This window comes from Platichthys flesus, chromosome 8 (assembly GCF_949316205.1).
Source record: "Platichthys flesus chromosome 8, fPlaFle2.1, whole genome shotgun sequence".
Taxonomy (NCBI): Eukaryota; Metazoa; Chordata; class Actinopteri; order Pleuronectiformes; family Pleuronectidae; genus Platichthys; species Platichthys flesus.
The window spans coordinates 20,498,557-20,514,352 of record NC_084952.1 but is presented as its reverse complement, the minus strand read 5'-3'; the positions used below and the strand labels follow the sequence as shown (position 1 = coordinate 20,514,352).

The 15,796-nt window shown below is 41.3% G+C and overlaps 1 protein-coding gene across 1 annotated transcript in view; it reads left to right on the top strand.

The window, feature by feature from the left end:
* The window catches only part of il1rapl2 (interleukin 1 receptor accessory protein-like 2), a 305,540-nt gene that overhangs the window by 160,743 nt on the left and 129,001 nt on the right, over positions 1-15,796 (top strand). The window contains exons 2-3 of the mRNA XM_062394184.1: positions 2,207-2,376; positions 2,735-2,838. Coding sequence (XP_062250168.1) covers positions 2,207-2,376; positions 2,735-2,838 — 274 coding nt within the window. The remainder of the gene's footprint in view (positions 1-2,206; positions 2,377-2,734; positions 2,839-15,796) is intronic.

The window sequence follows — 15,796 nt, the reverse complement described above, 5'->3', positions numbered from 1 at the left end:
TGGTGTCATCCAAATGTCTGTAAGCCCCAGACATTCAAATTCGACTTTTAGCCTAAATGTCCGCTGTGATCCAAGCAGGACACGGCTCCGGAGGAGGATTCCCACCAGGAACCATTGAGGCGACAGTGCTAATCACTGCCTGTTTCACCTCCGACTACACCCAGCATCAATGTGGGAAGTTACACTGCTGCAGGTTTTACAACTGAAACCTTCAAAAAAATTCAATCGACAAAACAAATGAAATGGGTTGTGTGGGCAATGTCAGAAGTCTCATTAGAATGTTATCTTTGAAAGAAAACGTAGAAGCGACAGCAGTGTGATAAACGATGAACCCTGCTGAATGTCTGAATCCACTCCTCTGTGTTCTTGGCCGCGTCCTTTTTGTTTATATTTTGCTAAATCTGTCTCATGGGGATCCCCGCTGCTTTGGCTACTGTCTGTTCGAGTTCACACTGTGCACAGAACAATCACGTGGACTCACTGTTAACATACAGCCTGAATCGGATGATTATTAACCAGGAAATGTTCTCTCTCTGGACCTCTCTGAATTTGAATAGAATACTCCATTTGACTTTTCCGGCAACATGTATCCTATGACAACATTGTGACCTTGCAGTGTGTGTCTTTGTGAACTGTTAATGTGAAAAAAAAATGGTGACGTCGGTGGTAAATTGTGTCAATCAGGCACCTATAAAAAGATTTTACCAACATAAAAGTAGATCCTCTAATTCACTCATTTTTTCTTTCATATTCATACAGCGTTTTTATATACATTCACACGTCTTGTCTACACAGTGCCTGCTGCCAGTGATACATGCTTAACTAACAAGCAAAATGCAAACAATGGAGTTGTGAGGATCAGGAGGTATTTCTGGGGAGTGTGACAGATCCAGAGGCTTTATGCTGCAGGATAGAAGCCGTAATTCAGAGCGGAGGCATGAGGGGCAAGTGCTTGAAGGGCTGCAGTTAAAGCAGAACACATTTATCTGAGCCCCAGACCATCAGATGGAAATAAGAAAAACAGGGGAAGAAGAGAAGAAAAGAGAAAAAGAGGACAAAAGACAAAGTCGGGGAAGCTCCTTGTCGTTTTTAGCCCTGACCTCCACGTCTCACTGGCTCCTTTGTGTCTTTCATGTACAACGTTTTCTGTGTTTGTTCCCGTTGACCTGGTCTCACCCTGATATCGCCGCCATACACGGCCCGACTTCTCTTTCTCGCTTTCCATTTGCTCTGGACCTCTTTGTCTTCTTTTATTTATCTTGCTACCTTTACTTCTGTCACACATTCACTCTGTCTTTCTTCTTTTCTCTCTATCAGTTTGATGATATGAAGGCATTGGCCTCCTGGTGGCTGATTGCAATATAGGTCAGGAACCCTGCCTCCTCCATGTTAGCGGATGGGACATGAACCAAACAGAAAAATCAAAGGATACGTCAAATTTTTTAATCGATAGTTTCTGTCATTTTAGGTGATTCTTATCACAGTTGTGTTTGTTCAAGTGTTCTTTTCTCCCGTACATTTGGTTTAATTAGCTATTTGATGCTATTTAACTGGATGAAACGTCATGATTGACAGCTGGGACTGACTCATGATTGGTCAAGTATTGCCCCGAATTATGTCACCAGGTCGAGATAGCAGAGCCCGAATTTAAGATATTGTGGCTTCATTTTTGTACATTTAAGAAGGTGGAGATTTGTCGTCCTCCTTTGTAGAGTGTCAATTTTCATCAGTTCAGTAGCTCATACAAATCTGCCTTTTTTTGTGTGTAATAGTGTAATTTACTCTGTTTATGCCATCAGCATTGGGAATTTCTTTTTTCTATTCATCTCTTTCAATCCTCTGTCATATTCTCCCCAAACACAATCACACAGTCAAATTTATTATTGATTTTTCTTTTTTGCCTCGAAAGCAAACAACAAAATATTTCCAAAGACAGCAGATCAAATAGTTTCTTTATGTCCCTCTCACACACTCTATTTTTTTAATCTCTTCGGTATAAATATGTATTTTATGTCTTATATACATGCTTTAATTACTTTTTGTTTCACTTTCCAACCCATAACAGTTTCCACTCTCTGTGTCACTGTTTCTGCTGCAGCTGAAAGTAGAGAAATTAGTATATCCACTGTAATATAATCTACATCCATTTGATCTGCTCCTTCATTCTCAGTAGTAAACTTCCTCTCCCTTTCCTCCCTCCTTACAGTGGATGGATGTATAGACTGGTCCGTGGATCTGAAGCCGTACCATGTTCTGGCAGGCGAGCCTGTTCGGGTCAAATGTGCCTTGTTCTACAGTTACATCAGAACCAACTACACCATGGCCACCAACGCCAAGCTGCGCCTCATCTGGTACAAGAACAAAGGAGATGCAGAGGTGAGACAATAACACTTTGAACTAAATCTGATCAGGTAGTTCTGTATGGACGTCCAAGGCTGATGAACACAACCATCAAATTGAAATGTTATTTCTATTTTGAACTAACAGTTAAACAATGTTTGGTTAACTTTGTATCATACACCTACTACCACCACTTAGATTAAAAGGCAATCTTTTTTTTGCCACTTATCATATTTCCTGCCACTGAAAAGCTCTCAGAGGTAATTTTTAGACTTCTCGAGATGAGTGTTGAAGTACAAACCCTGTAGAAGATTTGTTATGCCCACGTTAGCTAAAAACTAGCCCTTTCTTTTATTTCCTAATCTGATGTGTAATTTGTGTCGCATGTTGTTAGGAGCCCATCATTTTCTCAGGCCACAGGCTGAGTAAAGAAGACGACTCCATCTGGTTCAGATCTGCAGAAATGGAAGATAATGGATTCTACACCTGTGTACTAAGGTAAGTTAGGGTTACTACCTAGATTTAAGGAAGCAGGATTTTGGATATTTATGGCTCAGCAGTTGATAAAACTTGGTAATATCCCATAGACACCGCTCCTCTCCCCAGACAGGAGCCAGGTCAGGGTACACTGAGCGAAATCACAAATGGTATTCTGAACCTGCACTTCCAGCTCCTGCAGCCCGGGTTCCTATGACTAAATAAACACTAAAACAATTTTACCATCATGCAAAATAAATACATTTGGCCCGACTCTGACCTGCAGCAGTTCTAGTGGAGCTGCCTCAGTGTTGTTGATGCGGTCACATGGGAGCAGCCTTGGAAAAGATGTCTCTGTCTGTGTGTTCTGTCTCTAACCCTCAGGAGCCATTTGCATTGCACGGGCAAGAAGCCCAACTACTTTTTTATTATCTGAATGTGAGATTTCAAAAGTGCTCAGCCTCCCTTTTGAGTCAAAAGAGGAGCTCCCTGCCGTCAGTAATCAAAAAAACACACACACACAAAGGACTGGTATTCAAAAATAATGTTTTTTTATCATCAGAAAATATATTCATCTTGAAAGAAATTAATTAAAAAAGTAATCATGTCATTACTCTATCACATCTGCTGAGGTCTATTCTGTCTATTCTACCAGTTTGGTAGATGTTGGCCTGAGTCCCAAATTCAGGGAGAAGCCTGTCTTTGTGTGGGAGTTACTGAGATTGTGTTTAAGGGAATAACGCGGCTTTGTAGCCTAGAACAAGACTTGTGTGTGTGTGTGTGTGTGTGTGTGTGTGTGTGTGTGTGTGTGTGTGTGTGTGTGTGTGTGTGTGTGTGTTGTGAGCGAGAGAGAGAGTACATCCACCCCCTTCCAATTCTGTAAAGAACATAATTAGCCATAATTGTTAGGGAGCAGGTCATCGTCTTCTTTTATAGTCAACCTGTATTCGAAACTTTGTTGTTTTAACCGAACTATGTAATTATAGCCTTGAGTATATAATTGTGTTATTGTATGTCTTCCTTGCTGATGATTTATGTACTCTGAGATTTATTCAGGATAAGGTTAGAGGTCTGATTTACACTGTAGTAGACAGTGGAGTAGAAAGAGACGACACAAGTCTGGGGCTCGGAACAGGATTGAAACACAGACCAGCAGATTACTTTTATTTGTAGTCCATTTATGGAAAATAGACTCAATTCAGACTACAGATCAGTCATACCTCTGCCAGGGGGGTTATTTGTTCACCCTTGTTTGTTTGTAAGCAGTAAAACACACAACAAAAAGGAACAGATATTCACCAAACCTGGTGGAAGGAAGCAGTATAGGTCCCGGACGAACTAACCACCTGTTGCTGATCCAGGAGGTTTTTTCATCTTCTGGGAGATGAAGTGTTTTTCAATATTTTCATTTGTTACCCAGAGAATAATTCATGGATCTTGATGAAAAAATCTGCCACTGTTTAGGAGTGTGTGTTTTGGTGCAGAGGTAAAAATCTAGATTTAGAGAATTTAGATGAGATTTCATAGGAGGAACGTCAGGCCTTGGCAGAGATTTGCACTTGACTGAGAGCAATCTAGTATTATCAAGAATTATTTGGTGACCATGCGATACTATTGCACTGTACATATTAACATGGATTCTAGGGAAAGACACAGGAGCAGACAGAGGATCCAATCTCACAGCCTTCACACCCACTGCAGAGAAGAAGCAAAACAGTCAAACTTCCCTTTCGTGCATTTTTTAAGCTTTAGCGACAGTTTTATCTCATTAATATAGTGGGTTTTAATATTAAATACAACCTGTCTGATTTATTAGTTTTCATTCCAATTAAATGTTTTTAGATTTCCTTACATTTCTAAACATTGCATGTTTACTTATTACTTACTGATGTGTATGTTTGACTGCCGACTTGCTGCTGGAACAATTTCAATGTCCCCGGTTTATCTTATCTTATCTTACTTCCCCTCATCTAACCTTATCCTTTGCTTCCCCCCCCCAATAATCTTTTTTTGCAGCGATTTTGCCGTGTACATGTTACTCTGGTCAGTGCGCTGTAATAACTGACGGGGATAATGGACAAGAATATGATAGTAAGATTATTGTGAGATAATTTATTCATTAACCACAGAGAGTGATTTGCTCAAGCAAATGAACTGATCTCCTCTTGCCGTGGGCCACAAGTCACCCTTCGACCACGTCACCTTTCCACTTGATCCTGTTTCTCCTCCTCCTCTGCATGTGACCCCTCTGGCATCTGCGCCTTCTCCCCTTGCACCTCTCCCCCCCTCCGTCACCTTCTCCCTCCTACTCCTTTTCTTCGCCCACACTGATGTCATCTCCCTTCATCACACCAGCTGCCACCATCTTCTGCTTCTGGTTCTCCTTTAACTTCCTGTTTTTCATTTTTCTGCATCCACCTCTTATTCCCGCTCTATCTCTCTCTCTCTCTCTCTCTCTCTCTCTCTCTCTCTCTCCCCGCTCGTACTTCTTCTGTTTTTCCCTGTCTGCTACTGACTCTCTTTGCCCCCACTTCATCGCCCTCCCCCTCTTCTGCTCTCATCCCACCTCCTTTTCCTGCCAGAGCTTGACACCTATCCTCCTTAATAAGCTCCCACTCCCTTTCTGTCTCTCTCTCTCTCTCTCTCTCATTCTATCTTATCCTCGCTCTCTCAGCATGACAACCTAATTAGGGCTTGGTGTCTGTCATTGTCTCAGGGTTTCTTATTAACACACACACACACACGCATGCACACACATATATAGAGGAACAGCACCACCTCCCTGGAGCTGCTACCCTGTGGGTGCTATACCATAAGAAACCTGTATCTTCAATGTGTGGGGATGTAAATGTATCCCTTGCCCTTGGTCTGAAGTACAGCGGTTGCTGCTGTTGTTTGGACATCACTGTGAGTTTTCCTTTATTTAATCCCACCATCAGTGGGAGGAGCCTCACATTCTGACCGCCTTAACCCCAAAAACATCAGAATAGTCTCAGTTGCAGCTACTATCTACCTTAAATTGACAAAATGGGTGTAACCTTCTAAAAAGTGTCTCTTATAATACCTTATTAATTTGATCTGTCAATTTGTGTACATTATTACATTACATTACATTTCATTTAGCTGACGCTTTTATCCAAAGCGACATGTGTACAGTACATGTTTATTTACATTTAATGTTAACCAACTACACACACACCTTAAGTTTGAACCCTGCCCGCTGGTGTGACAGCTGTGACCCATACACCCACCATTAACTCCAAACCTCTTTGACTTGATAGAATTGAGTCAGAATCTATCCAACCATCAGTGATTATATTTGTTCTTGCAGTTTACTTGAATAGAAACACGATGTCTACGACGGAAAGAATTTCATATGAATTCTCAAAATGTCTTGATTTGCCACTTTAACCGTTTGGAAAATAATCCATTCCTCACAACAAAACATAGAGTAGAGTCATTTGTTGTTTGGAAAATAAGTGACTGTCTAATCAAATCCAGATGTAAAAATGTTAAGTGGAATTTTCATATCATTTCCAAGAAATAACCTCTGTGTGTCTACAGGCAGCACAGGTTAGAGACAGGATGGTGTTCAAGAACTAAATGTTGTGTGATGTTTTCCATCAAAATATACCTGACACTAGCTTGGAAGTCTAAAATATGTTCCCACATAGCTGCTCTTGTGGTATTGCAGCAATGAGGATGTCATTCTTTGCATCCTTTATTCATAGCAATGGGAACAACATCTATAATGGTCTCCATCCCCTGCTGTGGTTTTACCTCTGCTCCTCTGTCTATTTATGCATTCATATATAGCCATCCCTCCACTCACAAGTCCATCCACCCATCCACCTGTCCATGCCTCATACTTGTCAGACATGTGTGTGCGTGTGTGTGTGTGTGTGTGTGTGTGTGAGAGAGAAAGAGAGAGTGAGTGATGGGATGTCTATATCATCTCTAGTGAATTAACAAACCAAGATAGATGGGGTCAACGGGAAATGATTAGGGTTTCTACAGACATATATTTTCCCTTTCTTCCATAGTTTGTTTTTTTTACTTATTTCATTACTATGTCTCCCTTAATTTAATTCAGCATTTCTCGCCTCAAATTCCACCACTTTGGGTATCTCAATGTGTGTGACCTTGCTGGGCTTCTCAGAGAGTGCGATCTAAGCTAGGTCCAAGAGACACAGCGCAGTTACTTCATCGCGTTGACTTCTAAAACGAATCTTATGAAGCAAAATAAGTTATCATGAGAGGCTGTTGTTGTTGGGGTGAAAAATATAAGTGGATTCTTGAATTCCTGATAGTACTCAGTTGGCCCCTAGGCAAAATGATTTAAATTTACACTCAGCATTCAATAACCTCTTCAGAAAGCCTGAGCATCTTTGATCCATGCTGTATGCCCTCGGTCTGCACCAAGTTCTGACGCTGCTGGTCAAAGATATTTGTAATTCTCTCTGAGGTCACACAGCCGCCTTCACTTTGATATAACCAAGTAAATCAGTGTGAGTAAAAAGACACATTTTAAACTGCTGCCTCTTCAGAGAATATTTGCTGTTTTAGAGGCTGCTTGGGGAAATCAACACATGGTGGAGGGGCACTTAGAGTCAAACTAAAGATGTGAGTCAGCGCCCACATCCAGAGCTTGTTTTTCAGATGGAGAGATGCTTTCCCTGACTGCTGCCTCCCCCAGTTAGCAAGACAATTGACCACGCAGCGGTTTGTTGGTGTTATTAAGAGTGGGAACATCATCTTGCATGGCTCCCTATCTTTTTTATTTTTTATTCGTGGAGATCCCCTATTATCAATAGCAGCAATAAATAAAGTCATCTAAATGACTGTAATATAAATAACCGATCACTTTTTATAGACCGAATGATACCCTGGCGTACCTGCCACTAACCAAACAGCCTCCCTAAACACACACGGCCCATTCTGTTAATGCACATTTCACAAGCCGGAGAGGAGAACAGTCATACACAGTTGAAGCAGACACAGTACTCAGAAGTTAGCGAGCGAGTCACAGATAAATAGTCTTGTAGCAGTTGTTTTTCAGTGGATATTGTGCTTCTGGTCACACACTGCTAGGTTTTGTCATGTTTTTTCCTCTCCATATAAGAATACATCAGTTTATGTCAATGTTATTTATTTTAGATATTTAAATCTCAGTTCGGTGGGACCTTTATATTGAGCAGGCTCCAATAATAGATTGGATAGTATTCAAATGTAATCATTCCGTGGGATTAGGTTCAAAGGTAAGCATGTGTTGATTCTTGGTTAATGCAATGTGGCTTGTTTGTGTTTTTATTTTTTTATACTTCTCACAATGATTTTCTGTGGGATAAAAGGCTCCAGAGTATGTTGACCCCCACCCGTCCTTCATTAAACATGATTATATTCATTTAGAATCCAGGGTTCTGGCCATTGCCTGTTGATGTTGAAAACATTGCTGATCCATTGTGTCTATCCTTGTGTGTATTGTAGTGCACAGTGGGTTTGTAAGAGCTGGAGAGAGAGTGCCACCTGTAGACAATGTTATAAAACCAAAGGTGAACAAGCATTAAAGGGGGAGTGACATTCCCTCTCAGGAGACAATAACTGGAAAATAACATTGTCTGAGACACAAGGTACAGAGAAAAGGGACGTGCACAGGGAGAAGGTGAAACTATTGAAAGAGAAGGAGAGAGAAGGAGAAAGTAGTTAACAGAGAGAGAGAAGGGTGAATTGTACATAGAGAAAAAGGGGAAAGGTAGAGAGAGGTAAAGAGATGGAGGAATGAGTAGAGGATGAAAGAAAAGCAAGAAAAATCCATTTTCTCCACAGGCATAAGGACCTCAGTTGGGGAGAGGGCATGCTGCGAATACCCAAGACTCATACACCTTCTATGATTAGGACACCAGCGCGCACACACGCGCACACACACACCTAGATTGATACACACAGTGAGAAGTCTGTGTTTACTTTCGAAGCTTTAACACTTTGAGGAAGACTGCACCAAACCTCTTTCCTGCGACCCTCGACTTTTGGTGTGAGCAGGACAGAAAAGGAATCAGGACCTAGATGGAGGCACGCACACAAACTCACGCACACACACACACACACACACAAGGCAGAGGACGAGGGATGAGAAAAACAGAGGACACAGTGATAGAGAGAAGGACTCTGGGAGAACAAAATAATGAGTGTTAGATAGTGAACAAGGTAGCGTGAGATGAGAGATTTCATGCCTCTGGCTTTGCCGTCACTTCAGCAGACTGCAATAGATTGAAATGTTACATGTTTTCGGTATGGGAAAATGAGTGACTAGTCAGCTGACTAGTCAGCTGGATCGCCTCTGGTATGGTGAATCGGTGAATTGCCTGGCTGGCAGGTCGATTAGGAAGGTGGTTTTACATTTGGCCACATCTTGGCAGGACAGTCGGCTGGGTGGGGGTCAGTGGCTGTTTGGTTTGCTGGCACGGTGGTAGGTGGAGTCACTGCTAAGTGTTTGATGGATGAAGGGATATTTGACTACGGGGTGACAACTGTTTGATTGAACCTTATGGATTTATGGAATGTTGGACAGTCCATCGGCCCACCCAGGTGGTGCTCCTGGGGCAAGGAGGGGCTGAACAATGGAGCAATTCCATATATCTTAGACACATTTAATGGTATTATGAGAAGTGTAAAATATTAAATGTTACAAAACTGTGACAGGTCAAATAAGACAGAAGAGGTAAATTATTTGAAACATTGGGTTAAGACATGTCATTGGTTCATCTCACTGGTCAATGTGAGCAGCAACCTTCTTTTCTTGTTGGTCAATATGCTGTTGCTGAATGTGGTTTCACATTGTTCCATTCCAGTGGTTAGATGCCAGTTTATTCCGATGCAACCTATATCATAAAACATTTTATATATTGTACATGCTGCTGGTATTATCAGATGTCATCTATCTCACTTTCCAGCTTCTGGTTGACATCATCCAGGCATTGGCCGAGGGAGAGTGTGGCAAGCCTCTTAGTTACATTGTACATTTATTAAATAGAAATGATGAAATTTACATTTTCCCAAGAGGTGGCATTTTGTTTCTATGTGAATAATAATCATCTTCTCTGAGGCTTCATCCCTATTAGTGTCTGGACAGGCAGAAACTGAGATGTTTTGAAACTAGGACGTAAAAAAAAAAAGCTCTGGCAGATGACCTCTGGTCTTTACAGTTACGACGTCACCACCACTTCTTCCAGAAGAGGTCATGTAGCACTAACCTTGGCTACCAGTGAAGAACCCTAGGTGGAGAATCTGTTGGATCGTTTGAGTTTTGAAAACACCATTTGCTTCACTTCAGGTCTCCTTCCAACAGTTGATGTTGAGTTTTTGTTCCTCATGGTTACAAACTATCATCATCAGTAATTGCTGTTGCATTCCTGCAACAACACCTTAAACCATGGAGATGGCAGATCAAAAGCTTAAATGGTTAAATTTGTAAATTTAATCTTTAGGTATTTGACAAATTCTTCTGAGATGGGTTGATGGCTTCTTGGTGGATTCCTACACAGAATAAACTGCTGATTGTCAACAAAAAATTATCATTATTCCATCTCACATCCCATGAAGGAGTGATACCCATTCACTACTAATGATGATTTTCCTCTTTTGTTTCTGTGGATACAGTATGTCTACCTCGCTGTGTCCCTTCCTCTCACAGCTATACCCCCGTGGTATTTCTAGCAAGCCAAACCAACTGTCTCTCTCTGAGCATTAGACATAGATAAATATCGTTCTCTGTGGACATTCTCGCACAAGAAACACACAGTTGTCACAAGGGTATTTTCGAAAGCCAGCCAAATGTTTAACCTTTCCCTTTATCAGATTAACAGACATCTGAGCAAGAGACAAAGACGGCACACGGTCAAAAAAGAAGAGACAAAGAGAAGAAGAGAAAAGAGACAATGGCACTAAGAGAGTAGAGTGCAGAGGAGAGAGTGAAACAGGAGCAAAGAAGGAGGGAGCGGTCATTTGAAGTTTCTTTGGCAGTCCTCTATGACTTGGCAGCCATTGAGTCGGTACCACTCTCTTGCCAGTGTGAGCCAACATGTGCCAATGCCTGCTGCCCTGGCCAGTCTTTTGAAAAAAAGCATGTGTGGAAAAAAGGAAAAGTAGGCCCTGCTTTGACACTTTGATGTTCAAGGGGTTTTCAGGTGTTCTGAAACACGATCTGAATTGGTGCAGATATGGAGGGAAAGGACTGGGACGGAGAAGAAAGGAGGGCAAGGGATGAGGTGTGAAAAACCAAGACACCTGTGTGTCGGACTGGTCCTGTGTTAGAAAGAGTACTGTGTAAAGCCAGGGTGGTGGTTTGATCACCACAACATCCACAGCCCTTGTCCAAGTGTCCTTCATGAAGACGTGGATCAGTGATCTCACTCATTAAGTCATACTTTAGCTTGTTTTTAACCCTTCAAGAGACATATTGCCTTGAAATGACCCTGCTCAGTCACTCATTGTGGACTTTGGTGTTATACTCTAACATGTTGTTTGTTTGACAGAAGCTTTTGTCAAAAAAATAAAATACAAGAAGTTGAGTATAGACCCTCAGAATTATTGCCACAAGGCAGCAGATAGCAGCAGGTCATGAGCTCAGAGGAAATGAGACGACTTTAGATAAAGAAATATGACGTAATGCAGAGTGATAGTAGGTATTTATGTACCGTCAAAAGAGGAAGTTCCTCGAGGCATTCTTTTACGAGGGAGAAGTATCCTGCTGCAGTTTTATAAATGTCTTGCCTGATACTGACAAGTCTAGTTGTCGTTTATTGTAAAATGTAGTTGATGAGAAGGGTACAGTAATATACCTGACTGAAGGAGTTCGGGTAGCTTGGTGTCACGCTGGTGGTCACTTTAAAGGAACATTAGTACATGTTATGTATGCTATCTGATCTCCTGCAGTTTTAGTGTTTGAGTGCATAGAGGTCCAGTCTCACCCTGTTGGCAGAATGTCCATGATAAAGCTGCTGCTGTGCAGAATCACCAGCAGGATGATTCAAGCAGGAAGAGAAATGTGCATCACAACCAGTCAAAGAAGGACATTAAGAATATGCTATTGAAAAGCTTTCAGTGTCAAACGGGTTTTTGCTGACTTTCACCTGTCATGTTAAGTTGAAACAGGCTATAATCACAGACCTTGTCAGGACCAGTAGATCTCATGGAGACCAAAGCTTGGGCAAACATCATTGTGTGTGTGTGTGTGTGTGTGTGTGTGTGTGTGTGTTTGTGTTTGTGTGTGTGTATGTGCTTGGTCAAATATCTTTAGTAAAGTTTCACATGTTCCAGGAAATAGTGATGCAATTATTTGTTTCTAATTAGAGAGGAATTTAAAGGACTTGAAATTACATTACATTACATGTCATTTAGCTGACGATTTTGTCCAAAGCCATTTACATTTTTAGAAAACTCAGCATTTATGAGGGGGGGAATGAAATGTCACATAGTCACACCTACTGCTGTAAATGATGATTGACTCCAGTAAACGTAAATATAAGAAATAGGAAATGCATTTCTCAAAACCCTCAGATCATGAATAATACCATTAAACTTTAGCTTATTAAAGCACAGTCATTGCTTTTTGATTGAAACACCTAAATTAAACACAAAAAAAAATCTGCATAAGCAGAATTTATAATGTGACATATCCAGCGTGTTATGGTCTAAAACTCACATTTATAAGAGCATCTGTGCTTGGATACCTTCATGTACCGAAATGTGTGTGTGAAGGAATGCGCAGGTATCCACCCTCTCTCTCTTCCTCTCTCATTCTCTCTCCCTCTCTCTGCCTGTTAGTTAGATTGATAGTCAAATTAATCTGCAGCTCCGTCCAGGTATAAACATGCTGCCTGCTGCCCAGGATACATCCCCCTCTATTAACGCCATAATTCAACACCCCCTCCAGCAACCTGCCCTGATCATAGGAGGGTAATTGCAGGGAGGGTGAGCTTGATTTATTGACGGAGGGGATATGGTGGATTGTAAGTTGATTTGGAGACTAATTTGTGGCTCATTTTGCATCTTAGATAATTGGAAATTTGCGTTTATTGCAGAGTGCTCTTGGGCAAGCACAAACACACACATACAGGCAGTGCACAAATTTGAACAATGAGCAGCCAGCCAAAATGAAATGGGCCCAGAGTTTTTTTCTGGTGATGCGGCATTCCTTGAGGGTACTTTGGAAGTGATTGTGGACACTGTAACAGATGCATGGAAATCCCTCCCAGTCAGGATCAGAGTGTAGCGATGAAAAACACCCTTATGGCGTCAGTGCATATGCTGTGTATGTGCCAGTGGGCCTCAAATAGCACTTTCAACTTGAACATCCAGAGAGGAGGACTATTAGGGAAAATTTAAATTGCGGATTGTTAGAATGTGTCGCTAACAAGCTACTGTATAATTGTATTAATCTGAATTGACTTATATAGAATTCGATTTGCAACCGTTTCCAGTAGCACTTCATTGTTATGTGTGCCTTGGCACACATTCCTCATTTGTCTTAATGCATGCACATATGGAGTCATGAACGCACATACGCTGAGATTGAAATCCCATGTTTTATTCAAAGCAAATACCGTTTTCTTACAAGATAACAACAGCTCACTAAAAACAGTGTTTGAATGTCTGTGAACTTGTCAGGATATGCATTGTGAGCATTTGACCAATTGAGTGGGGTCATTCTGGGACAGTGGTGACATTTTGGTCAGTCCTCACTCTCTGACACACCTTGAAATTGCTGGTTGAAGAGTACGGCTTGGTATTAGGGTCATGGTTAGAATTCTAGTTAAGGTTAGGATTAGGAACGTATCTGTGAAGATTGAGGTAAGGCTTAGGGGCTAGTGGATGCATTAAGTCAATAGGTACCCTCACACAATTTGAGATACATGTAGAAACAGGCTGATAAAGGGTTATGGATGTCAGCCACTCACATTAGAGGCTTTCATTTCACAATTCCTCTCAATGAAAGCAGGATGCAGCTTCACTGGAGCCGTCTTACTGGCACTAACTTGTCAAATTTGTTACAAAACTTCTACGCAGAGACACAAATGACACAAGAAACCACCAGATATTCGCAGTAGAGTCAATTTCTGCATTATAAAATCAGGAAGAAACGTGGGTATGTATATTTGTAATGCATTCACTCATCTACTTGGGAAGATTAATACCACAATACCTTTAATATGTACAGGCTAAATATGACACTACTGCAAACAGCTATCTTAGCATTATGGCTGGAAGCAGAGGTAACCAGAGAGCCTACTCTCCTAAGATCATATAACCTGCCTACTGTCACCATAGGTGTTTGCTTAACGGTGCCTGGCCTGAAAATATAGTCTCACACATAAAACCTCCTAAAATCACATGTGTGTGTTATTTTTTACACATAAACACATCTCTGAAATGACAATATGTGGGTTTTAGTGTCGGCTGTCAGGATAGCTGTATCCACATTATTCCAAAACAACCTCTATGTCACATTTTGTGCAGTGAGAGCTTAACTCAGTCTAAAGAACACTAACATGCAATTGAGGGAACTGACCCTTTAACATATCTGCTGTCCTCACGACAGATAACTCAAATTCTTTTATTCATGTGAATGCAATAATCTTATTACCGCAGCTTATTTTTTAAAAAACACAGTAATGCTATTTCCTACAGATATAGTGCCAAGTCTAGGCACAGTGAGGGGGTTAGCTGAAAACAGATTAGACTCTGAGTGCCATGGACACGTGTCCCATAAGTGATCCTGATAAACACTAGTGCTGTTTATACTGCTTTGATGGTCTGCAAAGTGTGCACGTCTCATGAGAATGAAAGAGCCCGAGGCAATGCAAACACATCTCAAATAAGATCAAGAAGAGCCACAAATGCTATCCCACACAATCTGATATGTAGCATTATATTAACTCGATTTGTTTGTACTTCGAAATCTTCTCTCGTCGCTGTGTGTCCTGCAGCCATTTCCCTGTCTGCTTAACAAAGTCCTGTGCCACATAAATGTCCTCCTCCTTCCTCTTGACAGATATTCCTATTATCAGCTGTCTTCAGGGCTGAGATGTTCCGTTAATAGCTTTTACTTTCAGGGGGATTTATTGTCATTTCTTTTGGAAACCATTGTAAAAAGTGCCTAGAATTTTTCCACAAAGACCAAGTCCTAATTAGTAGATTTAACCTTCTACAGTGTACCGTGGGTATGCCAACAATATTAAACTGCCTTTTCATTTCCCTCCAAACTAAGCGTTTGACATTTGGGGAAATTATTTGCATCCTTTTCAAGAGTTAGACAATAACCCATCTGTATTGAAAACATCAGAAGTCCGGAGCCAGTTACCCCGACTTAGCACAAAAACTGCTACGTCTGGTTGTCAAGCCGGGCCTCAAGTCTTGCCTTTTTATTTAGCAAACAGACTTGAAAGTGGTATTGATCCTCGGATCTAGTTTTTGACAACAAAGAGAGTAATTTCCACAGGGTCAAAATGCCTTCTCTAAATAGTATGGATAGCTACAGTGACGTAAATGCATGGACAATGTGCACGTAAATGGAAACGTTAATCTGTCATGCCTGCTCTGTCTGGGCAATGCCACGTGTCTGCGGAGACTTAGAATCAAGGAGGAATGTTACAGACACATCCGCTGGCAAGGAAACTGATGCATTTATTCCCAACACCTTTGAATTCCTGCGTTGAATTCTTGGAAGACGCCAATTAAAGGGAAGTTCCAACCTCAGACGGTCTGTGGAAACACACAGGAGCTGCTGTGATGCTCAACACATGCAGGAGATGTGTGGGATGAAATGATGTGTTCTTATCTTTTTCTTCTGGTGAATGCTTGAACTTTCACTCTGCTCCATCTGCTTCGTCCTTAATAAGTCATTTTTATTCATTTTTCAAAGCGTCTCAGACAAAGTGCATGAACATAATTAGGTGTGGGTGCTATGTTCTCAGTTAAGGGT